The sequence below is a fragment of the Oncorhynchus tshawytscha genome, linkage group LG25, assembly GCF_018296145.1.
Source record: "Oncorhynchus tshawytscha isolate Ot180627B linkage group LG25, Otsh_v2.0, whole genome shotgun sequence".
Classification (NCBI taxonomy): domain Eukaryota; kingdom Metazoa; phylum Chordata; class Actinopteri; order Salmoniformes; family Salmonidae; genus Oncorhynchus; species Oncorhynchus tshawytscha.
Window position 1 is genome coordinate 23,412,698 of NC_056453.1, and position 27,394 is coordinate 23,440,091.

Sequence of the window (27,394 nt, forward strand, 5' to 3'; positions counted from 1 at the left end):
TGCAAGCATCCCCCTTTTTCCTCCAAACATAACGATGGTCATTATGGCCAAACAGTTCTATTTTTGTTTCATCAGACCAGAGGACATTTCTCCAAAAAGTACAATCTTTGTCCCCATGTGCAGTTTCAAACCGTAGTCTGGATTTTTTTTATGCCGATTTTGTAGCAGTGGCTTCTTCCTTGCTGAGCGGCCTTTCAGGTTATGTCGAGATAGAACTAATTTTACTGTGGATATACATATTTTTGTACCTGTTTCCTCCAGCATCTTCACAAGGTCCTTTGCTGCTGTTCTGGGATTGATTTGCACTTTTCGCACCAAAGTATGTTCATCAGAACGCGTCTCCTTCCTGAGCGGTATGGCGGCTGCGTGGTCCCATGGTGTTTATACTTGCGTACTATTGTTTGTACAGATGAACGTGGCACCTTCAGGCATTTGGAAATCGCTCCCAAGGATGAACCAGACTTGTGGAGGTCTACCATTTTTTTTCTTAGGTCTTGGCTGATTTCTTTTGATTTTCCCATGATGTCAAGCAAAGAGGCCCTGAGTTTGAAGGTAGGTCTTGAAATACATCCACAGGTACACCTCCAATTGACTCAAATTATGTCAATTAGCCTATCAGAAGCTTCTAAAGCCATGACATAATTTTCTGGAATTTTCCAAGCTGTTTGAAGGCAGTCAACTTAGTGTATGTAATCTTCTGACCCACTGGAATGCAGTGAAATAATCTGTTGGAAAAATGACTCCTGTCATTCACAAAGTAGATGTCTTAACCGACTTGCCAAAACTATAGTTTGTTAACAAGAAGTTTGTGGAGTGGTTGAAAAACGAGTTGTAATGACTCCAACCTAAGTGTATGTAAACCTCCCACTTCAGTTGTACCATTCCATGCTATGTCTGTATTCTTTCTCTCTCTGACTTGTACCGCCTCTTTGTCTGACTGCTTCTCTCTCTATCTCTCTATTCTCGCTTTCCATCTCAAGTGTGTCTTTGGCAACAAGCTTTTGCCTGGTTGTTTTTGAAGTGGGATTCTCTCGTTACTTTCTCGCTCTTTGGCTTGATTCACTCAGGACACTCCGCAGCACATTTTTGGTTTCTCTCTGCTGACTCACTCTTTCTTTTCTCTCTTTCTCGCTCCTTTTCTTTTCCTCTGCCGGGCTCCTGTCACAGTGATAAAAAAGATGGTTGCAGGTATGAACTCCTCTCTCTCCTATTGTATTCACATCTAGTCATTCAATCAACTAATGAAGTCTGGAGATGAGAGCGTAGTACCCAGTTTAGTAATATTTTCTAGTTCTCCCCCAACCCACATGGCCATAATTCCCAAGTCCTAACCCACCTCACGCCCTCTCACACAGTACCCCCACTCCCCCCCACCTTGCCTAAACTGCTCACATCTTGTCTGCAGCAACCATACCCTACATTAGTTTGACTGAGTTATCCCTCCTCCAGCCCCCCACCCATAAACACATCCCTATGCTGTTTGTTTGGATAAATCGAATGCTCCTTCTCCCTCCGATGTAGATACCAATACTGCTCAATATATAGTGCATTCGGAAAGTATTCAGACCCCTTGACTTTTTGCATATTTTTTGTTACAGCCTTCTAAAATGTATTCAATTGTTTATTTTTCTTCATTTATCTACACACAGTACCCCATAATAAGAAAGCAAAAACAGGTTTGTCAATTTTTGCCAAATAATTGTTTAAAAACTGATCACATTTACATAAGTATTCAGACCCTTTACTCTGTACTTTGTTGACGCACCTTTGGCAGAGATTACAGTCTTGAGTCTTCTTGGGTATGACACTACAAGCTTGGCATACCTGTATTTGGGGAGTTTCTCCCATTCTTCTCTGCAGATCCTCTCAAGCTCTGTCAGGTTGGATGGGGAGCGTTGCTGCACATCTATTTCTATCTATTTCCTGGGCTCAGAGACTTGTCCCGAAGCCACTCCTGCGTTGTCTTGGCTGTGTGCTTAGGGTTGTTGTCCTGTTAGAAGGTGAACCTTCGCCCCAGTCTGAGGTGCTGAGCGCTCTGGAGCAGGTTTTCATCAAGGATCTCTCTGTACTTTGCTCATTTCATCTTTCCCTCGATCCTGACTAGTCTCCCAGTCCCTGCTGTTGAAAAACATCCCCACAGCATGATGCTGCTACCACCATGTTTCACTGTAGGGATGGTGCCAGGTTTCCTCCAGATGTGACTCTTAGCATTCAGGCCAAAGAGTTCCATCTTGGTTTCATCAGACCAGAGAATCTTGTTCCTCATGGTCTGATTCTTTAGGTGCCTTTTGTCAAACTTCAAGTGGACTGTCATGTGCCTTTTACTGAGTGGCTTCCGTCTGGCCACTCTACCATAAAGGCCTGATTGGTGGAGTACTGCAGAGATGGTTGTCCTTCTGGAAGGTTCTCCCATCTCCACAGAGGAACTCTAGAGCTCTGTCAGAGTGACCATCGGGTTCTTGGTCACCTCCCTGACCAAGGCCCCCGATTGCTCAGTTTGGCTGGGCGGCCAGCTCTAGGAAGAATTTTGGTGGTTCCAAACTTCCTCCATTTTTAAGAATGATGGAGGCCACTGTGTTCTTGGGGACCTTCAATGCTGCAGACATTTTTTTCGTCGCCTTCCCCAGATGTGTGCCTCGACACAATCCGGTCACGGAGCTCTACGGACAATTCCTTCAACATAATGGCTTGGTTTTTGCTCTGACATGCACTGTCAACTGGGACTTTCCAAATCATGTCCAATCAATTGAATTTATCACAGGTTGACTCCAATCAAATTGTAGAAACATCTCAAGGATGATCAATGGAAACCGGATGCATCTGAGCTCAATTTCGAGTCTCATAGCAAAGGGTCTGAATAGTTTATTTTTAATAAATTAGATTTTTTTTTTAAATTAAAGATATTCACTTTGTCATTATGGGGTATTGTATGTAGATTGATTTATGTTTTTATTTCACCTTTATTTATCCAGGTAGGCAAGTTGAGAACAAGTTCTCATTTACAATTGCGACCTGGCCAAGATAAAGCAAAGCAGTTCGACACATACAACGACACAGAGTTACACATGGAGTAAAACAAACATACAGTCAATAATACAGTAGAAACAAGTCTATATACGATGTGAGCAAAGGGAGGTAAAGGCAAAAAAAAAAGGCCATGGTGGCAAAGTAAATGCAATATAGCAAGTAAAACACTGGAATGGTAGATTTGCAGTGGAAGAATGTGCAAAGTAGAAATAAAAATAATGGAGTGCAAAGGAGCAAAATAAATCAAATAAATACAGTAGGGAAAGAGGTAGTTGTTTGGTCTAAATTATAGGTGGGCTATGTACAGGTGCAGTAATCTGTGAGCTGCTCTGACAGCTGGTGCTTAAAGCTAGTGAGGGAGATAAGTGTTTCCAGTTTCAGAGATTTTTGTAGTTCGTTCCCGTCATTGGCAGCAGAGAACTGGAAGGAGAGGCGGCCAAAGAAAGAATTGGTTTTGGGGGTGACCCGTGAGATATACCTGCTGGAGCGCGTGCAACAGGTGGGTGATGCAATGGTGACCAGCAAGCTGAGATAAGGGGGGACTTTACCTAGCAGGGTCTTGTAGATGACATGGAGCCTGTGGGTTTGGTGACTAGTATGAAGCGAGGGCCAGCCAACGAGAGCGTACAGGTCGCAATGGTGGGTAGTATATGGGGCTTTGGTGACAAAACAGATGGCACTGTGATAGACTGCATCCAATTTGTTGAGTAGGGTATTGGAAGCTATTTTGTAAATGACATCGCCGAAGTCGAGGATTGGTAGGATGGTCAGTTTTACAAGAGTATGTTTGGCAGCATGAGTGAAGGATGCTTTGTTGTGAAATAGGAAGCCAATTCTAGATTTAACTTTGGATTGGAGATGTTTGATGTGAGTCTGGAAGGAGAGTTTACAGTCTAGTCTAGTTGTCCATGTATTCTAAGTCAGAGCCGTCCAGAGTAGTGATGTTGGACAGGCGGGCAGGTGCAGGCAGCGATCGGTTGAAGAGCATGCATTTAGTTTTACTTGTATTTAAGAGCAATTGGAGGCCACGGAAGGAGAGTTGTATGGCATTGAAGCTCGCCTGGAGGGTTGTTAACAGTGTCCAAAGAAGGGCCAGAAGTATACAGAATGGTGTCGTCTGCATAGAGGTGGATCAGAGACTCACCAGCAGCAAAAGCGACATCATTGATGTATACAGAGAAGAGAGTCGGTCCAAAAATTTAACACCCCAATAGAGACTGCCAGAGGCCCGGACAACAGGCCCTCCGATTTGACACAGTGAACTCTATCTGAGAAGTAGTTGGTGAACCAGGCGAGGCAATAATTTGAGAAACCAAGGCTGTCGAGTCTACCGATGAGGATGATTGATGATTTAATACATTTTATAATATGGCTGTAACATCACAAAATATGGAAAATGGAAGTTGTCTGAATACTTTCTGAATGCACTGTATGATTTATGAACTTCACCCCATCGCTGTGCCATTTCATTTGGTACATTCCAACCCCTCTCACTTGTAATTGACTCCCCCTGTGTGTGTTTTGGTATGTTCTAACCCTGTCTCCCCCATGTAGAGGGTCAGTTGGACCATGCTGTTCTGCTGCAGGTTATAAAGGAGCAGCAGGAGCAGCAGAAGAGACTGTTGGACCAGCAGGAGAAACTACTGGCTGTCATACAGGAACAACACCAGGAGATGCACCCCAAAAAGACAGGTGTGTACACACACGTACACACACATACTCAGAGCATGTACGAGAGTGCACACACTAAGTTTATATTCTGATGCATGTCTAAGTGCTGAGTATGAGTAATTGAAATGTTAGGTCAGTTAAAGGGAAAGTAAATAATGATCTTTGTATCTTGTGTTACATCAGATGGAGCTCCAGAGGCTGATGCAGAGAAGGGAGTACAGGAGGAGGGGGGAGCATCCAAGCCCAAAGACCCAGATCAAGATGGCCCTGCCCTGGCCTCAGATGCCAAGGAGCCCAAAGAAGCAGGAGCTCTACAGGCCGGAGGGGCCGAGCCTCACGTCCAGCCCCAGAATGAGGTCCTCCCTGTGGAGAAGAGTGCAGAAGAGCAGGTCGTCAAAGTGGTTCTCCCCGTGATCCCCAAGGAAGTAGTCCAGGAAGTCCCTAAACAGACAATTGTGGCAGGGGCAGCGTTGGAGGCCCCTAAGGAGAGGGAGCTGGGAGCTAGAGGGGTACCGCTGGGTCAGAAGGTGGCAGAGGGGGTGAAGCTAGATCCAGATCAGCCCAAACACAGAAAGGAGCAACCACCACCTGCTAAAGCTGAGGACCGGCCAGGGAAAGGATCGGTAGAGGCAGTAGTGGACAAGGAGAGGATGGAGAAAGAGACACTGGAGGAGGAGAGGATCAATAGAGAGGTGCAGGCGAGAGTGGAGAAGGAACGGTTAGAAAGGGAGAGGAGAGGGAAACTGGTGAGAGAGCAGGAGATGGAAAAAGACCAAGTAAAGAAGGAGAGAGTGGAGAAAGAGAGGCTGGGAAAGGAGCGAGCAGAGAGGGAGAAGGTGGATAAGGAGAAAGCAGAGCAAGAGAGGATCCAGTGGGAGAAGGAAAAGACTGAGAGAGAGGTGATGGAGAGAGCGAAGAGGGGAGGAAGAGGGGAGGAACAGGCTCGGGCTGTAGCTGGGCCAGGACCTGTCGAACCAGGAGAACTAGGGGCTGTGAAGAAGAGTGGACGGGACCTGAAGGAGAGGGCAGCCGTCCAGTCAGACTCCAGGGACTTTGTGGAAGCCCAGCCCCAGGTGATCCACGAGAAGGAGAAGGCCAGGGACCAAGGAGACATGGACCTGAGGAGGAGAAGGAGAGCCCTGGGGGTAGGAGGTACTGGAGGGGCAGGGGAGTCCAGGGAGGGTGAGCTGGAGCCCTTCTTGGACATGGGGGGGTCAGATCTCCATGCAGCCTTGGGGGGAGCACTGGTACACACACGCCAGATTAAACAGACCTCTGAGCTTGAGAGAGATGAGTAACAGGGACTGGGTAACGGCATACACGCACATGAATACGGTATAACATACACTCATGGACCTTTGGGTTGGACTGTGCGAATCCCTATATTTAAACAAACTCACTCTCACATAGTGGGTCAGACTGCACACACACACACCGGGTCAGACTGCGCTAACCTTGTACACATGTTCATACTAATCACAACGCATACACACACTCTTTCTCTCCCCCACACAGTCATGTACTGTGGATCACACTCTATTGCCTTACCACCTGCCTTCACAATACCTGACAAGTACAGGAGGAGCGTGAGTGTGTGAGATGCATTGATGTGATAGGGAACATTCTGGCTGCATTTACACAGGCAACCCAATTCTGATCTTTTTCACAATTATTGGCAAAAGATCTGATCTGAATTGGGCTGCATCTTCATGTGACCTTAGTCTGTGGGCATCTATTACCAAATACTAGTGCTTTCTTTAGTGCTCCTTCCATGATTCCAGAAGATACAGGATAATAGTGATGATAAAGATATTGTAGCAATGATCACATATTATTCTATAATAATATGCTGTATAATGCTGCCATAGTTCTAGTCTTCATTAAAAATATATTTGTATGTAAATGTTAACTTATTTTTAGTTTTCTCTGGGGTGAGATTTGGACTAGAATGTATGTTAAGTGATGTAATACCACGTCCAGAGTTTCCTTTAATCCTTTGTTTTGAGAGAGCAATGTACCATCTATCCAATGACTTGTATTTTAGTCATTTTAAATCCCTTGATAGTGGTTTTGTTAAGCCCAATGTATGTTGGTTATCGCGTGCTGTAAATAGCGTCTATATGTTCTCTGAACTGTCGCTAAATGTCCTCGTGCTGGTTTTGACATATTTTTGGAAAGCGTTCAAAGAACATTTAAATAGGGATCAATTGGTTAGCTTCAGTGCTTCTTCCAGATAATTTGACTCTTGATTTTGAAAACAGAATCATATTTTTGATGAATAAAAATAAGAATGTAGTGCTGTAGAAATGCGTATCCTTGTCACACACACGGTACAATTCCAATATGATTTAATTTTTTGTGAGTTCTGAATCCATAACTCTGATTCTACATTCCACGTTCTTGTGCCTTACATGTGCTACAGCAGTGTTTCTTCTGTGACTTAAAAGGAATATGGTTCTTTTGTTTTGTCATATCCTGTGTGTGAGGGCTCCACTGCTTTGTGCCTTTATCCTAACTTGGGGTGAAATGAACAGGTCGAAGTGAATATCTTTATGCCAGTATTGAGATGTAAATGCATCATTTCCAGAACAGAAGTGCAATTAGTCATCTCTCACTCTCTATTCTTGTAGCATTTGAAACAGTGGCTTGGACTTCTACAATGGTGCCCAGTGCTGTGGCTACCATAAGGAACAGTGAATGAAATGGACTTCATAGAGGGAGGACATCAACAGTGGCTTCATAACTCCTCGTGACTTCTTTTAGAATTAGAGTTATTTCATTCTGGGTCGACTCATATTTCTGAAAATGTCACAATATGAAATGTTGGTTGTCAATGTGTGTTGTGTACATTAACCAAAGAGAACCCCATACACCAATTTGCATATTTCTACATGACAAATACACAGTCCTGCAAGTCTTCGGTGGTGGGTTACATGTTATTACATAGTCAAACGGTATGACCTTGACGCACTATTGAAGACTAGTTGAAACACCATGCTAGCATTACCTCTGGGACCAACAACAGGTCAAACATTATGCTTGTGGGACTAGTCAAGATATCTTTCAGCACCTGCCATCGCATTACTGAAACTGTACTACATGATGTACATGGAACAACGGGGACATTAGGTCCATTGCCTGGGGTGTAGTCATTAGTGCAGACTGCAAACAGATGCAAATGTTTTACAATGTAATTGAGCGTTTCTATTGAACAAATTCAGGTAGGTCCCTCTCGTTTCCGTCCGTTTAGTTCCTAGTGAATACACCCCTGTTTATGTTGACGATAAAGCCTATGTCCAGCAGAATGCACTATATGTCCAGTAGAATGCACTACATGTCCAGCAGAGATGTGTTGGGCGGAATGGTCTACTTCACTCCCTTCTTGGCCTGCAAGACAATAAGATGATCAAGTCAGTTGAATTTATACATCAAAGACAGACAAAATGTCATAGAAAATGATGGAACACCTGTAATATGCCACTCACTGCTGTAACAATGCAAGTCTTAAGAGCATCAAACTCTTTAACACACAGGTCCTTTCTCAGCTCCTGTCTGCCTGTGGTAGTAGCTGTCACACACTTCCCATAAGCTGCAGCCTGAGGACATGATATTCAAAAGTCAGTATTTAGATCAAACTTCTGTTGGAGGATGATTGCGGAAACACAATAGATATTGTTTAAGGCAGTGTTTCCCCCTTCTTTTATTTTACGAGCTTCCTCCCCAAAAGCATCATCCAGGGCCACAAGCCAAATTCCTTGGTGGGCCGCCCCAGTTATACAATGGTAGGAGAAACACTGGGACAAGTTCTCACATTGGCAGAATGACAACTTAACTTGGCTTTATGCTTTTGGATATTGTATGGCAAACAGTGGCCATCTACACTGAACAAATATATAAACATGTAAAGTGTTGGTCCCATGTTTTATGAGCTGAAATAAAAGATCACAAAAAGCTTACTTCAATTTTTGACAAATTTTGCTTACATCACGCTTAGTGAGCATTTCCCCTTTTCCAAGATAACCCATCCATTTGACAGGTGTGGCATATCAAGAAGCTGATTAAAGCTGCATTATTACATAGGTGCACCTTGTGCTGGGGACAAAAAGTCAGCAGTTTTGTCACACAACACAATGCCACAGAGGTCTCATGTTTTGAGGGAGTGTGCAATTGCCATGCTGACTACAGGAATGTCCACCAGAGCTGTTGCTAGAGAATGTGATGTTAATTTCTCTACCATAAGCCAACTCCAATGTCGTTTTAGAGAATTTGGCAGTATGTCAACCGCAGACCACGTGTAACCACGCCAGCCCAGGATCTCCACATCCAGCTTCTTCAACTGCGGGATCGTCTGAGACCAGCGAACTGATGAAACTGAGGGGTATTTATGTCTCTAATAAAGGCCTTTTGTGGGGGAAAACTAATTCTGATTGGCTGGACCTGGCTCCCAGTGGGTGGGCTTATGCCCACCCATGGTTGCACCCCTGCAAAGTCATGTGAAATCCATAGATTAGGGCCTAATTTATTTATTTAAATTGACTGCTCTCCTTATATGAACTGTAACTCAGTAAAATCGTAGAAATTGTTGCATATTGCGTTTATATATTTTTTTCCGTATGAATTTGTTTGGTGGCTACGCACCTCACCAGAACACTGGGCAAACAGCTCTGGGAACCGTCTCATCCTCTCCCGACTGCGAGTCCACACATTTGTCCCCGACATGATCAGTTGTGTGAGCAGCAGCAGATGGACACCTGTTCAATACTCTTTGACAGTGGAAAAACAACGAATAACAATCTAATGCCCCAGCATTAGCTCTTGTACAATATTAGCGAAGTATCATATAAATAAAAGGCATTCGTAGGAAAATATCCACTCAAATCATTGGCTCGCCCAGACCATGGACGGCACCATGTTGTTGACCCTGAATCAGGAAATGACACGCATGTAAATCTACAAACGTGATTTGTTAATTTCCACGTCCATCTTCTTCTGTGGGGTTTATCAGCGATTGGCAACCAACGTTATGGTGCATTACCGCCACCTACTGTACTGGAATGTGGGTCGGAGACCTGCTAGCCCCGTTAAATTTTTTATTTATTTAATACTGTATCTAATGACGTTCTATACTATTTAAACAAATTTCCTGTATACCCTTCTCCCTCATACTGAATCTCAGCCTCTCTCTTCCCGCTCATACTGCCCACACTGTATCAGTACATGCTCCACTGTCTCTGGTTTCCTGGCAAGAATCACACTTTCCTGCTGGATGCTTTTCTATCACATTTATAGTCTTATTCAACTGGCTGCTACATGAGCTAAAGGACTGCAGACTCATCAATACTGCACATGAATCAGAGCAAATAACTTCTCTGTCTGCCTTGACTTCCTCCACCCACTGCAAGGCCAACAGTACGGCCATCAGCTCTTCTGTATATACAGCCAGATGATCTGTAATACGTTTCCTGAGTGCCACCCCACATTCTTGCACTACAAATGCTGACCCAGTATGTCCTTGGGCCTTGGCTGCCAAACCATACGCTATACTGCCATAGCCTATTACAGATTTGAACAATGCAACATACAGTACATGTTCCTCAATGAGGATCGGCCAGCCCCCCCACTCAATCACCGTCAGACAGCACATCACATCTAGCACCTTCTTACAGTTTCCCACCACTCTCTCAATGTGTTCTGCCCTGGTCAGCCTAGTGTCAAAGTACACTCCAAGGAACCTGAAGGCCCCCACCCTCTCCAAGTTTCTCCTATATAACCTCAAGCGTACCTCATCTACCACCTTCCTCCTGGTGAAGAACACTTTACTTTACTGACTTTATTGTCCCCATGGGGAAATGTTGTTGCAGTGTCATGTACACGTTTCAAGTGGCGTTTAAATAACAAACAAATGGACAATACAACTTTCATAACAGTTACAGACCAATAAAAAGAGACTGGCCTCACTGGGTCGATAGGAACATTAGCCCGAGCTATTTAGGAGGGATTTCACACCTGGCACAAATTATTGTCTAGTTCTGTTTTTCCTGCTGAGGGGTGCCCTAAACCTGCGCCCAGAGGGGAGTAGTTCAAAGTCCAGGTACAGGGAGTGGCTTGGGTCTAAAATGATTTTGTGAGCCTTGCGGAGGGCCCTGAACTTAAAGACCTCATCCAGGCCTGTATGTTTGACTCCAAGTACCTTGCTTGCTGTGGTGACAATCCTTCTCAGCATATTTCTCTGGCTGACAGTGAAATTGACAAACCAACAAACAATACAAAAGTTAAAATACTCTAAATGAAAGATTTGTAAAACAGAGTCAGTATAGGACAATTAACATTAAAAGAGCTCAGCTTTTTGAGAAAGTACAGTCTCTGTTGACTCTTTTTGTGGATCAGGTCTGTACATTTACTCCACTGAAGCTTATTGTCCAAGAGAACACTTACATATTTGCATTCCTCTACAATCTCTATGTTCTGACCTCTGATAGATGTTGCAGAAGTAAGTGTTGTATGCTTCCTGAAGTCTACGCACATCTCTTTGGTCTTATTGGTATTGAGGACCAAGTGTGATTGGTCACACCACTCTACAAAGTCATTTAGGACCGGGCCATGTTGTTCCTCGTTATCATGCAACAGGCTGATCAAGGCAGTGTCATCAGCGAACTTAACGAGGTGTTTGTCAGGATGGAAACTAGTACAACTATTAGTGTGCAAGATGTGCAGGAGTGGGGACAAAACACATCCCTGAGGAGAGCCTGTGTGGGTGTGGCGTATGTCTGACACGTGGGGACCTATTTTGACCCGGCTGTGACCTCTAACTCAGGAAGTCCAACAGCCACAAAACCAGCCCCCCATCTAAGGAGAAGTCCTGAATGAGTCTCTGAGCCAGAATGTAAGGCTGGTTTGTGTTGAAGGCAGAAGAAAAGTCAACAAACAAAACCCTGACATGGGATTTGGCTCCCTCTAGATGTCTGTAAACCATGTTGAGGAGAGTAAGAATGGCATCATCGACTCCTCTGTTGGGCTTCACAATTTTCTCAAGGCATTTCATTTCTAAGGATGTCAAGGCGAAGGGGGGGGGGTAGTCATTCAGCACAGATGGATTAGATGTGATTAGACACTGTCTGAGTTCTCTACAGAGAACCTGAATCCCCACATTAATGCCCATCGCTCTACCTCATCAATTGCTTCCTGTACCTTCCTGACTATGTATAGCACATTTCTTCCCCTCTTCTGTAAGGCGCCTTCATCTGCAAATGTTTCGTTTTTTTATTTGATTTATTTCACCTTTATTTAACCAGGTAGGCAAGTTGAGAACAAGTTCTCGTTTACAATTGCGACCTGGCCAAGATAAAGCAAAGCACATACGACACATACAACGACACAGAGTTACACATGGAGTAAAACAAACATACAGTCAATAATACAGTAGAAAAAAGCAACATTCATTGGATGCCAACCGCAGTTAAACCTCACGAAGAAGAAGAACGGGGTGGCAAAATCATAGCAATATTCAAGGAATGACTGGCTTTCCTTCAAAACGTTGGTGCTATTTACAAATATAAACACTATGAAAAATTATATTTTGATATCTGTATGTCACATTTTGCGGGAACAGTAAATAGTTTTGTATATTCCATTACGCCCACTGTTTACTGTACCACTACAGCAGCCTAACTAACATTAGAATGCTAGCACATCATATGACATCACAGTCTCTGAACAGAAATCGTATGTCATCGTCAGACTAGACTTGAGCTTTACAGTCTCCACATCAGTTTATGCCAAAGTCTATGTCTGTAGAAAAACAAGGCCAAATTGCTATTGCATTGGCTAAAATGATTGACACCGATTTCCAGCAATTTTCGATCGTGGAGGACAGAGGTATTAGAAATTATAGTAATAGTCTAAATCCAATATACACAATTACAAGCAGGAAAACCCTTTCAAAATCACTTATTCCACAACTGTACGAGATCACACAGGCTTCAGTGCGGGAAAGAGTCCAAAAAGCTACTGCAGTTTGCCTTACCACTGACTGCTGGACATCAGGGGTAACCACTTCTTACATGTCGGTTACATGTCACTTCATTGAAGATTTTTCAATGTCTATCTGTCTTCTGGACTGCTTTGAGTTCACAGACAGACACACCTCAGAGAACGTGGCAGAGGAACTGTTGAGAGTGGCCAGAGAATGGCAAGTAGATGGAAAAGTGGTCTGTTGTGTTAGCAACAATGCAGCTAACATAACCAAAGTCATGAACATTTTTAAATGGACCCATCATCCATGTCAATCAACCTGATTGTAAGAGATGCTCTGAAGGTGATGAAGCCCACTGTGGACAAAGTGAAAGCAGCTGTGGAATACTTCCACAGGAGCACAGTAGGTGCTGAAAAACTAAAGTCTACACAACGCCAGATGGGGATGCCTGAGCTGAGGCCTAAACAAGACTGCACTACAAGGTGGAATTCAACATTTTATATGTTGAAGCGGTTTCTTGAGTCAAAGGATGTCATCATCTCTTCCCCGGCCATTGTCAATGCACCTGTTGATACTCTAACCCAAGAGGAATGGGAGGTGGTGGAGGAGGTGTGCAGAGTCCTGGAACCCTTTGAGCAGGTCACTGTGGAGATCAGTGGAGAGAGGTACAGTAAGCAGTTATTACTACATCATTATTTAATCCAGTATTATATATGTATATGAGCAGTAGATGAGAATGTAGTATCAGTAGACAACATGAACCTGAACTAATAAGTTACTGTTCTCTCTTCAGCCTCAAAAATGATACTCCTGTGTAAGGGTCTGCAGCGAATCACATCCAGCCGCCAGAGGGAAGGAAATGTAACAGAGTTAATGCACACCCTATGTTCATCAATGGACAGAAAGTTCCACAGAATGGAATATAATCATGTGCTATCAGAAACCACTACACTTGACCCCAGGTTTAAGAAGTTAGCCTTCAGTGTTGCCAGAGCGATTAAGGCTCTTCAAAGAATAACCTCAGCAGCAGGGAGGGACAGCCCCAGCAGTCAGCTGGCACCAGGGCAACGGGAAGAAGAGGGATCAGATGGAGCAGAAGCACCAGCAGTATTGCCACACACATCTGCTGTTTGGATGCTGTTTGACGAGAGAGCAACTGGGGATGCAGCACGAAGGAATCACTCAGCAGATGCAATAATGGAGGTCCGATCCTATTTGGAGGAGCTCCTCTTCCAAAGATCTGCAGATCCTCTGAGCTGGTGGAAGAACAAGGCCTCTGTCTAGCCACGGCTTACTAAAGTCATGACAGGGAGACTCTGCATAGTGGCCACATCCGTTCCCTCTGAGAGGGTCTTCTCGAAAACAGGACAAATAATTACTGAGAGAAGAAACCGCATCAGCCCCTCGAAAGTGAGGCAGCTTGCATTTCTGAATTCAAATCTCTCATAAAAGCAAAATATGGTCAGCATTGCTGTCTGCTGCTGGTTATAACATGGCAATAAAGAAGATCGGGAAAAGAGGGACCAGTGGAATATTTTAAGTGGGATGCTGCAGTTTTGCACATTGCGATTTATTTTTCTTTGATATGGTGCAATATTCTATTATGTTGTTCAGATTGTATTCATTTTGAATGGTTAGATTTATATGCTCTTTGTTTATATACAGTCACGACTCCCACCGGTCTACGGCGGTGCTCAGCGGTCGTCGTCACCGGGCTACTAGCTGCCACCGATCCCCTTTTCCTTTACTGTTAGTTTTGTCTTATTGGTTACACCTGTTTCTTGTTTAGGTTCTGGTTAGGGCTATTTAAGCCGGTTATGCCCGCCTGATTTTGTGTGGGCTTGTTCCTCTGTTCATTTTGGTGGTTGTGCTATTTTCTTGTTTTCTCCGGTCTGTTTGGGTCCTGTTTTTGGGCCAGGTCATTTGTATGCACCTGGTGTTTTGGCGTGACTGTTTTCTGTGTCGGAATAAACACATCGTCCTTTACCCTCTGCTCTCTGCGCCTGATTTCGCACCCACTACTCCTAGAAGTTCGTAACATATACATAAAAAAGTTATACTTTAAATGCAAATGTTTAATACCATTATTTTTCATAACAAACCAATGCATTTTTAAATACATTGTGGTTGAGGTATAGTATGATTTAATTTAATTATAATTGTTTTAACACCAATCAAAGTCAAACTGTTTGACTTCTCACGTCGGCCATGGAGAAGTAGAGCCCATAGTCCTTGGTAGCGAGCCACGTCAGTGGCACCGTGTTATCCTCAAAGCGGGTGAAGAAGGTGTTTAGCTTGTCCGGAAGAAAGACATCGGTGTCCACAACATGGCTGGTTTTCCTTTAGTAGTCTGCGATTGTCTGTAGATCCTGCCACATACGTCTCGTGTCTGAGTCGTTGAATTGCGACTCCGCTTTGTCTCTATTGTCTCTATATTGGCGTTCTGCCTGTTTGCCTTGCGGAGGGAATAACTGCACTATATTCTGCCATATTCCCAGTTTACCTTGCCATGGTTAAATGCAGTGGTTCGTGCTTTCAGTATTGCCCAAATAATATCCACGGTTTCTGGTTAGGGTAGGTTTTAATAGTCACAGTGGGTACAATATCTCCATTACACTTCCTGATAAACTCAGTCACCATATCAGTATATTTGTCGATATTATTCTTAGAAGCTACCCGGAACATATCCCAGTCCGCATGATCAAAACAATCTTGAAGTGTGGATTCCGATTGGTCAGACCAGCATTGAATAGTCCTTAGCACGGGTACTTCCTGTTTGAGTTTCTGCCTATAGGAAGTGAGGAGCAAAATGGAGTCGTGGTCAGATTTTCAGAAAGGAGCACGGGCGAGGGCCTTGTAGGCATCCCGGAAGTTGGAGTAACAGTGGTCGAGTGTTTTAGAAGCGCAAGTACTACAGTCGATATGTTGATAGAACTTCGGCAGCCTTTTTCTCAAATTTGCTTTGTTAAAATCCCCAGGGACAATAAATTCAGCTTCAGCTTATGTAGTTTCCAATTTGCATAAAGTTCAGTGAAGTTCTTTGAGGGCCGTCCTGGTATGGGCTTGAGGGCGGATATAAATTCAGCAAAAAAAAAGAAACGGCCCTTTTTCAGGACCCTGCCTTTGAAAGATAATTAGTAAAAATCCAAATAACTTGACAGATATTCATTGAAGAGTTTAAACACTGTTTCCCATGCTTGTTCAATGAACCATAAACAATTAATGACCATGCACCTGTGGAACGGTCGCTAAGACACTAACAGCTTACAGACGGAAGGCAATTAAGGTCACAGTTATGAAAACTTAGAACACTAAAGAGGCCTTTCTATGACTGGAAAACACCAAAAGAAAGATGCCCAGGGTCCCTGCTCATCTGCGTAAAAGTGCCTTAGGCATGCTGCAAGGAGGCATGAGGACTGCAGATGTGGCCAGGGCAATGAATTGCAATGTCCGTACTGTGAGACGGATAGTTACATCCGAACAACACCTGGGGGACAGTTACAGGATGGCAACAACTGCCCGAGTTACACCAGGAACGCACTGTCCCTCCATCAGTGCTCAGACTGTCCGCAATAGGCTGAGAAAGGCTGGACTGAGGGCTTGTAGGATGTTGTAAGGCAGGTCCTCACCAGACATCACCGGCAACAACGTCGCCTGTGGGCACAAACTCATCGTCGCTGGACCAGACAGGACTGGCAAAAGTGCTCTTTACTGATGAGTCGCAGTTTTGTCTCACCAGGGGTGATGGCCGGATTTGCGTTTATCGTTCAAGGAATGAGCGTTACACTGAGGCCTGTACACTGGAGCTGGATTGATTTGGAGGTGGAGGGTCCGTCATGGTCTGGGGCGGTGTGTCACAGCATCATGTTGTCATTGCAGGCAATCTCAATGCTGTGCGTTACAGGGAAGACATCCTCCTCCTTCATGTGGTACCCTTCCTGCAGGCTCGTCCTGACCTAACCCTCCAGCATGACATTGCCACCAGTCATACTGCTCGTTCTGTACGTGATTTCCTGAAAGACAGGAATGTCAGTGTTCTGCAATTACCAGAGAAGAGCCCGGATCTCAGGGACACATTATTCCATTTATGTTAGTCACATGTCTGTGGAACTTGTTCAGTTTATGTCAGTTGTTGAATCTTGTTATGTCCATACAAATATTTACACATGTTAAGTCAGCTGAAAATAAACGCAGTTAACAGTGAGAGGACGTTTCTTTTTTTGCTGAGTTTACATGGCCGTGACTATATCCAAAGAAAATTATCTTGGGAGATAATACGGTCGGCATTTGAATGTGATGTATTCTCGGGTGAACAAAAGGACTTGAGTTCCTGTATGTTATCACAATAACACCATCAATTACATGTATTTATAAAGTCCTTTTCACATCAGCCGATGTCAGAATGTGCTATACAGAAACCCAGCCTAAAACCCCAAACAGCAAGCACGTAGAAGCACGGTGGCTAGGAAAAACTCCCTAGAAAGGCAGGAACCTAGGAAGAAACCTAGAGGGGAACCAGGCTCTGAGGGGTGGCCAGTCCTCTTCTGGCTGTGTCGGGTGGAGATTATAACAGAACATGGCCAATATGTTCAAACGTTCATAGGTGACCAGCAGGGTCAAATAATAATAATCACAGTGGTTGTAAAGGGTGCAACAGGAGTAAATGTCAGTTGGCTTTTCATAGCCAATCATTCAGAGAGAGAGTCGAAAACAACAGGTCCGGGACAAGGTAGCACATCCAGTGAATAGGTCAGGGTTCTATAGCCGCAGGCAGAACAGTTGAAACTGGAGCAGCAGCTCGAACAGGTGGACTGGGGACAGCATGGAGTCATCAGGCCAGGTAATCCTGAGGCATGAACCTAGGGCTCAGGTCCTCCGAGAGAAGAGAGAAAGAGAGAGAATTAGAGGAAGCATACTTAAATTCACACAGGACACCAGATAACACAGGAGAAATACTCCAGATATAACAGACTGACACTAGCCCCCCAACACAAACTATTGCAGCATAAATACTGGAGGCTGAGACAGGGGTGGGTCCGGAGACAGCGATGTTACCCCCGGACAGGGCCAACCATGCAGGATATAACCCCACCCACTTTACCAAAGCAAAGCCCCCACACCACTAGAGGGATATCTTTAAACCACCAACTTACTACCCTGAGACAAGGCCAAGTATAGCCCACAAAGATCTCCCCCACGGCACGAAACCGAGGGGGGAGGCACCAACCCGGACAGGAAGATCACGCCAGTGACTCAACCCACTCAAGTGACACACACTAGAAATTGTAGGGACAATAAGGAGGCCTGCGTCTTGTGACCGTATCATGAGTCATTAATCATGAAGCATACACCCCTGCCCTTCTTCCCAGGGAGATACTTATTCCTGTCTGCGCAATGAACTGGGAATCCTGCTGGCTGGACCCACTCAGACAGTACATGCTGAGAGAGCCATGTTTCCGTGAAACAGAGAACGTTACAATCCCTGATGTCTCTCTGGAAAGAAACCCTCGCCCTGAGCTTGTCAACATTATTATCCAGAGACTGAACATTTGTAACGATCTGAGTGTAGTGGGTGAGGAGTCAAGCGCAGGAAGCAGAGAGTTCAGGTGAGTGCTATTTTAATGCACCGACAAACGGCGAACATAAGCCAACCCTCACGAACACACAGGGCGTAATGAACAAACAAGTGCACTCAATCAACACATAAGGAGGGGGAGGAAATAATCAGTAGCAGCTAGTAGGCCGGCGACGACGACCGCCGAGCGCCACCCGAACGGGAAGGGGAGTGTCCTTCGGTCGGAGTCGTGACAACATTAGAGAGTAATATACTCAGAAGCGGTGGGTGGTATGTGTGCCTTGCCTAGAAGACCACTCTGAGTACCTCGCCTCCGCCGGCATTATTTTGGGTCGGCCTCTGGAATCAGTTCAATTGCCCTGGGGGGTGCGAACAAAGGATCCGCTTCGGGAAAGTCGTATTCCTGGTCGTAATGCTGGTAAGTTACCGTCGCTCTGATATCCAATAGTTCTTCCCTGCTGTATGTAATAACACAAAACATTTTCTGGGCTAACAATATAAGAAATAATACATTAAAAAACGAAATACTGTAAAGTTTCCTAAGAGCTAGAAGTGAGGCAGCCCTCTCTGTCGGTGCCATTTCCACTCTACTCTTTGAAGAGGTAGGGTTTCAGATGTTTTTGGAAGATGGGCAGGGACTCTACTGTCCTAGCCTCAGGGGGAAGCTGGTTCCACCATTGAGGTGCCACTGCATTGATGTTTGCAGAGAACGACAGGGTGTTGTACTTTGCGCTCTGGGAGGGGGACACCGTGGAGTTGTCAACCTGATGGAGAGGTCTTGGAGCGGGCAGGCCTTACCCGGAATGAAGAGTAGCTCTGCCTTGTTGAGCTTGAGGTGGTGGGCCAACATCCAATCTGAGATATCTGCCAGGAACGCAGAGAATCGTGCTGCCACTTGGTGTCAGAAGAGGGGAAGGAGAAAAGTAGGTGTGTCATCCACATGACAATGATAGGAGAGTGTTGTTGTTTTATGGGTTATTGTAGCTCAAGCTTTTTACGACGTGTGTGAATATGAGTTTATGACTCAGTGACTGTCACACTCTTAACACACTCCTTAAATCACACCTCTACTTTTATCTCCTCTGGACGAACAGACAGGAAGATAGCGCTATTATTCTCCCTTCCTCACACACACACACACACCCTCTGGCTCATAGACCCCCACAGCACACATTTGTTCTTTAACGATATCCATTAGTCTGTGTGCTGTAATAATGCCCTAGATGTGAAGGTTGGGGTTAGGTTGAATGATTTTTCATCTTGTGTGGTAAGGCTAGGGGAGGGAGGGGTTGGGTTGGGAGGAGGATGGCACTGGTACTGGCTTGAAACATAGGTTCTGGAAGTGAAGCTTGTACTAGATTAGATCAGGGGGGTGTGTATGTTTGTGCTTCATTTGGGACAGGGCCATGGGCAAGATGGGTTGAAAGATGGTGTGGAGATACTGACTTCTGATTGAACAGGAAGGCTAAGCCCTGTCTCTGTACTGTATGTATGGTGTGGAGGTGCAGGAAGAGGTGGAGAGAAAGATGAGAGCGGATGAGGAGGATGAGGACTGTTAGCCTGGCAGACCCACGTGGTACACTGTCAGCTAGAGTATGTCGCTTTAGCCAACCAAGGGATTGTGTGCAACTGTTTCTCTATGCTCTTATGTCTGTAGTAGAGACCATCATGGGACTGACTGGAGCCACCATGGGCTCCCTCATCTGCCCCGCACTCATCTACAGAAAGATACAGAAGAATGGACTCACTGCACAGGTACCACACACACACGCTATATTGTAATTACTTCACCACCATGGCCTATTTATTGCCTTACCTCCCTTATTTGCACACACTGTATATAGACTTTTTCTACTGTATTATTGACTGTGTTTGTTTATTCCATGTGTAACTCTGTGTTGTTGTATGTGTCGAACTGCTTTGCTTTATCTTGGCCAGCTCGCAGTTGGAAATGAGAACTTGTTCAACTAGTCTACCTGGTTAAATAAAAGGTGAAATTAATTTTAAAAACACACACACAATCCCTACTAACCCCATCACTGTCCAAAATACCTCTCTCTGGTGGTCTTCTGTAGCTCAGTTGATAGACCATGGCACTTGCAACAACAGGATAGTGTGTTTGATTCCTGGGACCACACATATGTAAAATGTATACACACCTTTGGATAAGCGTCTGCTAAATGGTATATTTTATTATTATATAATCTTTCTCTCTCTTCTTCTATAGCTGATGTTATGGGTGGGGTTAGGCATCCTGCTGGTCAGCACCCTTACCACGTTGTCAATCTCAGCCAGTGACTCCACCCCCAAGCAGGCCCCTCCTCCCCCTGCATCGGGGTCCTTCCTGATATTCCTGATTAACGGAACAGTACAGCCCACATATTACTATTATAGCCACAGGCCATGTTCCATCGCCGAGTGAACTTTCCATTCTATTCTGTGTTATTCTATTCTAATCAGTTCCAAATCTGCAATGTTCAAAACTCCAAAGTTCACATTTTGATGTCATTGTTGGAGAGAGAGGTGCAGAAAAGTGAGAGTATAGAGAACAAGAGCCAAAAGGTGAAAGCAATCTTAAAACAAAGAAATATGGAACCGCAGATAAATGGGGGAATATTGGGTTGACTGACAGACAGCTAGACAGACTGACAGACGGGGGTAGAGGATAACCACTTGATAATATCGAAGAGAAGCAGCGTTTGACATTGATGGAGCCAGAATGATGCCCTTCAAACTCCAGTGGTTTCTCATCTTCCCCTTATCCCCCCACTCTCTCCCCCTTTCCTTCTCATCTACTCCCTCTCCTCTTCCCCCTTTCCTGGGCAGCTGAAATGCCTGCTAGCTCTTTCCTGTAACAGTATCAGATGGAGGTGGCATGGAGGGAGGGGTTGAGAGGTACAGACAGAGGAAATGAGGGGAGAGATGAGTGAGACAGGAGGGCTGGGGTTAGGGGCTTGGGTAGGAGGAGAAGAGGGGGATCGTAAAAATTAGAAAGAGCTCCACACATAGGAGCGAGGACAGTTCACACAGCCCCATCCTCTGCCTTCCTCTTTCTACCTCTATCACTCTTTTCCTCTCTCTCGCTCACTCCCTCCCTCTGACTGATAGTCACACACTTCCTTCCAAACCTGGTTCCTGTTTGTTGAAGATAAGTGAGGCCAGTGGAACAGTTCTCTCTCTGTACCCTCTCGTAATTTTCTCTCCAGATTCTCTCTTAGACTGTACTGTAGCAGGTATTGCATTTATTGCATCTCTTTATAGTTTAGATCTCTGCTACCATCTAGTGGATATCACACTCACAAATATTAGTATATAGATAAAAATGATGTTCTACATTCTCTCTCTCTCTCCCCCCCCCTCTCCCTCCCAGCAGTAGAGAAGCCAGTGGCAGTGAAACAGCCTGAGGTGAAGCCTGTGTTGGTGGAGAGGCCTAATGCCCCAGCTGCAGTAGAGCCAGACCGTCCAGTGGAGACAGCAGGAACAGGCTGAGGCCCCCCAGATCAAAGGACCTGAACAAGCAGTAGCAGACATTAAAAAGAAGGAGGAGGAGCGACAGCTGGACAGCCCAAAGCAGGTATGGAACCAGGGAGAACCCGTTGGAACCCTATGGAACCAGGCAGAATCCACTAGACTAGAACATACAAGAAAACCAGTAATCTATAAGTGATAGTATTCCGGAATAAACTGAAAAAAACCTATTTACATCAACATCTGAAGACCCATGTGTTATACCTGTTTGTGAATTCCCTCTCCTCCCTCCCTTAAGGTGTGGTGGTACCTGAGGTGGAGACTCATCGGCACGAGCTGCCCATCCACCACGATGAGGTCCAGATAGAGAAGAGGAAGAACGTTGCTGAGCTGGAGGATGCTGCACAGCTATTTTCAGGTCTCAAGTCCGGGCTCTGGCTGGGTCACTCAAGGACATTGAGTCTTGTCCCGAAGCCATTTCTGCATCGTCTTGGCTGTGTGCTTATGGTCGTTGTCTTGTTGGAATGTGAACCTTCGCCCGCAGTCTGAGGTCCTGAGCAGGTTTTCATTAAGGATCTCTGTACTTCGTTCCGTTAATCTTTCCCTCGATCCTGACTAGCCTCCCAGTCCCTGCCGCTAAAAAACATCCCCACAGCATGATGCTGCCACAACCATGCTTCACCATAGGGATGGTGCCAGGTTTCCTCCAGACTTGATGCTTGGCATTCAGGTCATTGAGATCAATCTTGGTTTCAGAAGACCAGAGAATCTTGTTTCTCATGGTCTGAGAGTCATTTAGGTGCCCTTTGGCTAACTCCAAGCGAGCTGTCATGTGACTTTTACTGAGGAGTGGCTTCCGTCTGGCCACTCTACCTTAAAGGCCTGATTGGTGGAGTGCTGCAGAGATGGTTGGGGTTCTGGAAGGTTCTCCCATCTCCACAGAGGAACTTTGGAGCTCTGTCAGAGTTACCATCGAGTTCTTGGTCACCTCCCTGACCAAGGCCCTTCTCCACCGATGGCTCAGTTTGGCCGGGCGGTCAGCTTTAGGAAGAGTCTTGGTGGTTCCAAACTTCTTCCATTTAAGAACGATGGGAGGCCACTTTGTTCTTGGGGACCTTCGATGCTGCAGGAATTTTTGGTACCCTTCCCCAGATCTGTGCCTTGACACAATCCTGTCTCAGAGCTCTACGGACAATTACTCCCAACCTCATGGCTTGGTTTTTGTCCTTACATGCACTGTCAACTGTAGGACCAACTGCACTGGTCGGAACTGTGGGAATTTTTACTGTAATTATGGGGTATTGTGTGTAGATTGATGAGGGGAAAAAATGGTTAATACATTTTAGAATAAGGCTGTAACGTAACAAAATTTGGAAAAAGTCAAGGGGTCTGAATACTTTCCGAATGCACTGTATAGACAGGTGTAGGCCTTTCCAAATCATGTCCAATCAATTGAATTTACCACAGGTGGAGTCAATCACGTTGTAGAAACATTTCAAGGATGATCAATGGAAACAGGATGCATCTGAGCTCATTTTCAAATCTCATAGAAAATGGTTTGAATACTTATGTAATTAAGGTATTACATTTTTTGTTGTTGTATACATTTGCAAACATTTGGGCCTCCCATGTGGCGCACTGCATCAGAGTGCTAGAGATGTCTCTACAGACCCGGGATAGATCCCAGGCTGTGTCATAATCGGCTGTGATCAGGAGTCCCAAGGGGCGACGCACAATTGATCCAGCGGTTTAAGCGGATCAATTGATTCCGGTTTAAGCGGGCGAGTGTTAAGAAATGCCCTGTTTGGCGGGTCATGTTTCCGAGGACGCATGACTCGACCTTCGCCTCCCGAGCCTGTTGGGGTGTTGCAGCGATGAGACAAGATCGAAATTGGACAGAAAAAGGGGGTAAAATACATTATTGGGTATTGTGTGTAGATTGATGAGGGGGAAAAAAAACATGTAATCAATTTTAGAATAAGCCTGTAACGTAACAAAATGTGGAAAATGGGAGAGGCCTGAATACTTTGCGAATGCACTATGTCCAGCAGAATTTTTTATTTTTTTATTTTTTTATTTCACCTTTATTTAACCAGGTAGGCCAGTTGAGAACAAGTTCTCATTTGCAACTGCGACCTGGCCAAGATAAAGCATAGCAGTGTGAGCAGACAACACAGAGTTACACATGGAATAAACAATTAACAAGTCAATAACACAGTAGAAAACAAAGGGGGGAGTCTATATACAATGTGTGCAAAAGGCATGAGGAGGTAGGCGAATAATTACAATTTTGCAGATTAACACTGGAGTGATAAATGATCAGATGGTCATGTACAGGTAGAGATATTGGTGTGCAAAGGAGCAAGTAAATAAATAAAAACAGTATGGGGATGAGGTAGGTGAAAATGGGTGGGCTATTTACCAATAGACTATGTACAGCAGCAGCGATCGGTTAGCTGCTCAGATAGCTGATGTTTGAAGTTGGTGAGGGAGATAAAAGTCTCCAACTTCAGCGATTTTTGCAATTCGTTCCAGTCACAGGCAGCAGAGTACTGGAACGAAAGGCGGCCAAATGAGGTGTTGGCTTTAGGGATTATCAGTGAGATACACCTGCTGGAGCGCGTGCTACGGATGGGTGTTGCCATCGTGACCAGTGAACTGAGATAAGGCGGAGCTTTACCTAGCATGGACTTGTAGATGACCTGGAGCCAGTGGGTCTGGCGACGAATATGTAACGAGGGCCAGCCGACCAGAGCATACAGGTCGCAGTGGTGGGTGGTATAAGGTGCTTTAGTGACAAAACGGATGGCACTGTGATAGACTGCATCCAGTTTGCTGAGTAGAGTGTTGGAAGCCATTTTGTAGATGACATCGCCAAAGTCGAGGATCGGAAGGATAGTCAGTTTTACTAGGGTAAGCTTGGCGGCGTGAGTGAAGGAGGCTTTGTTGCGGAATAGAAAGCCGACTCTTGATTTGATTTTCGATTGGAGATGTTTGATATGAGTCTGGAAGGAGAGTTTGCAGTCTAGCCAGACACCTAGGTACTTATAGATGTCCACATATTCAAGGTCGGAACCATCCAGGGTGGTGATGCTAGTCGGGCATGCGGGTGCAGGCAGCGATCGGTTGAAAAGCATGCATTTGGTTTTACTAGCGTTTAAGAGCAGTTGGAGGCCACGGAAGGAGTGTTGTATGGCATTGAAGCTTGTTTGGAGGTTAGATAGCACAGTGTCCAATGACGGGTCGAAAGTATATAGAATGGTGTCGTCTGCGTAGAGGTGGATCAGGGAATCGCCCGCAGCAAGAGCAACATCATTGATATATACAGAGAAAAGAGTCGGCCCGAGAATTGAACCCTGTGGCACCCCCATAGAGACTGCCAGAGGACCGGACAGCATGCCCTCCGATTTGACACACTGAACTCTGTCTGCAAAGTAATTGGTGAACCAGGCAAGGCAGTCATCCGAAAAACCGAGGCTACTGAGTCTGCCGATAAGAATATGGTGATTGACAGAGTCGAAAGCCTTGGCAAGGTCAATGAAGACGGCTGCACAGTACTGTCTTTTATCGATGGCGGTTATGATATCGTTTAGTACCTTGAGTGTTGCTGAGGTGCACCCGTGACCGGCTCGGAAACCAGATTGCACAGCGGAGAAGGTACGGTGGGATTCGAGATGGTCAGTGACCTGTTTGTTGACTTGGCTTTCGAAGACCTTAGATAGGCAGGGCAGGATGGATATAGGTCTGTAACAGTTTGGGTCCAGGGTGTCTCCCCCTTTGAAGAGGGGGATGACTGCGGCAGCTTTCAATCCTTGGGGATCTCAGACGATATGAAAGAGAGGTTGAACAGGCTGGTAATAGGGGTTGCGACAATGGCGGCGGAAAGTTTCAGAAATAGGGGTCCAGATTGTCAAGCCCAGCTGATTTGTACGGGTCCAGGTTTTGCAGCTCTTTCAGAACATCTGCTATCTGGATTTGGGTAAAGGAGAACCTGGAGAGGCTTGGGCGAGGAGCTGCCGGGGGCAGAGCTGTTGGCCGAGGTTGGAGTAGCCAGGCGGAAGGCATGGCCAGCCGTTGAGAAATGCTTATTGAAGTTTTCGATAATCATGGATTTATCGGTGGTGACCGTGTTACCTAGCCTCAGTGCAGTGGGCAGCTGGGAGGAGGTGCTCTTGTTCTCCATGGACTTCACAGTGTCCCAGAACTTTTTGGAGTTGGAGCTACAGGATGCAAACTTCTGCCTGAAGAAGCTGGCCTTAGCTTTCCTGACTGACTGCGTGTATTGGTTCCGGACTTCCCTGAACAGTTGCATATCCCGGGGACTATTCGATGCTATTGCAGTCCGCCACAGGATGTTTTTGTGCTGGTCGAGGGCAGTCAGGTCTGGGGTGAACCAAGGACTGTATCTGTTCTTAGTTCTGCATTTTTTGAACGGAGCATGCTTATCTAAAATGGTAAGGAAGTTACTTTTAAAGAATGACCAGGCATCCTCAACTGACAGGATGAGGTCAATGTCCTTCCAGGATACCCGGGCCAGGTCGATTAGAAAGGCCTGCTCACAGAAGTGTTTTAGGGAGCGTTTGACAGTGATGAGGGGTGGTCGTTTGACTGCGGCTCCGTAGCGGATACAGGCAATGAGGCAGTGATCGCTGAGATCCTGGTTGAAGACAGCGGAGGTGTATTTGGAGGGCCAGTTGGTCAGGATGACGTCTATGAGGGTGCCCTTGTTTACAGAGTTAGGGTTGTACCTGGTGGGTTCCTTGATGATTTGTGTGAGATTGAGGGCATCTAGCTTAGATTGTAGGACTGGCGGGGTGTTAAGCATATCCCAGTTTAGGTCACCTAACAGAACAAACTCTGAGGCTAGATGGGGGCGATCAATTCACAAATGGTGTCCAGGGCACAGCTGGGAGCTGAGGGGGTCGGTAGCAGGCGGCAACAGTGAGAGACTTATTTCTGGAGAGAGTAATTTTCAAAATTAGTAGTTCGAACTGTTTGGGTATGGACCTGGAAAGTATGACATTACTTTGCAGGCTATCTCTGCAGTAGACTGCAACTCCTCCCCTTTAGCAGTTCTATCTTGACGGAAGATGTTATAGTTGGGTATGGAAATCTCTGAATTTTTGGTTGCCTTCCTGAGCCAGGATTCAGACACAGCAAGGACATCAGGGTTAGCAGAGTGTGCTAGAGCAGTGAGTAAAACAAACTTAGGGAGGAGGCTTCTGATGTTGACATGCATGAAACCAAGGCTTTTTCGATCACAGAAGTCAACAAATGAGGGTGCCTGGGGACATGCAGGGCCTGGGTTTACCTCCACATCACCCGCGGAACAGAGAAGGAGTAGTATGAGGGTGCGGCTAAAGGCTATCAAAACTGGTCGCCTAGAGCGTTGGGGACAGAGAATAAGAGGAGCAGGTTTCTGGGCATGGTAGAATATATTCAGGGCATAATGCGCAGACAGGGGTATGGTGGGGTGCGGGTACAGCGGGGGTAAGCCCAGGCACTGGGTGATGATGAGAGAGGTTGTGTCTCTGGACATGCTGGTTGTAATGGGTGAGGTCACCGCATGTGTGGGAGGTGGGACAAAGGAGTTATCAGGGGTATGAAGAGTAGAACTAGGGGCTCCATTGTGAACTAGAACAATGATAACTAACCTGAGCAACAGTATACAAGGCATATTG

General features: G+C 45.5%; 2 protein-coding genes across 9 annotated transcripts in view; one reads left to right on the forward strand and one right to left on the reverse strand.

Moving 5' to 3' along the window:
- Positions 1-6,993, forward strand: part of LOC112224464 (putative sodium-coupled neutral amino acid transporter 10) — a 32,218-nt gene extending 25,225 nt beyond the window's left edge. For 6 of the 7 annotated variants that reach the window (XM_024388032.2, XM_024388028.2, XM_024388027.2 and 3 more), the window contains 3 exons: positions 1,168-1,188; positions 4,582-4,719; positions 4,882-6,993. In XM_024388032.2, the coding sequence (XP_024243800.1) occupies positions 1,168-1,188; positions 4,582-4,719; positions 4,882-5,996 (1,274 nt within the window). In that variant the 3' untranslated portion in view covers positions 5,997-6,993. The remainder of the gene's footprint in view (positions 1-1,167; positions 1,189-4,581; positions 4,720-4,881) is intronic. The other variant, XM_024388033.2, reaches the window with a different exon arrangement.
- A 36-nt stretch (positions 6,994-7,029) lies between these two features.
- On the reverse strand, positions 7,030-9,641 carry ndufaf8 (NADH:ubiquinone oxidoreductase complex assembly factor 8). 2 transcript variants are annotated; one of them, XM_024388067.1, is made up of 3 exons: positions 9,337-9,641; positions 8,184-8,294; positions 7,030-8,085 (listed from the first exon to the last, which is right to left on the reverse strand). In XM_024388067.1, exons 1-3 carry the CDS (start codon positions 9,415-9,417, stop codon positions 8,065-8,067), a joined length of 213 nt encoding a protein of 70 aa, XP_024243835.1. In that variant the 5' UTR covers positions 9,418-9,641; the 3' UTR covers positions 7,030-8,064. The 2 variants fall into 2 exon arrangements, with proteins under 2 accessions (XP_024243835.1, XP_024243834.1); XM_024388066.1 differs by having other exon boundaries at positions 7,030-8,294.
- Positions 9,642-27,394: the final 17,753 nt, after the last annotated feature.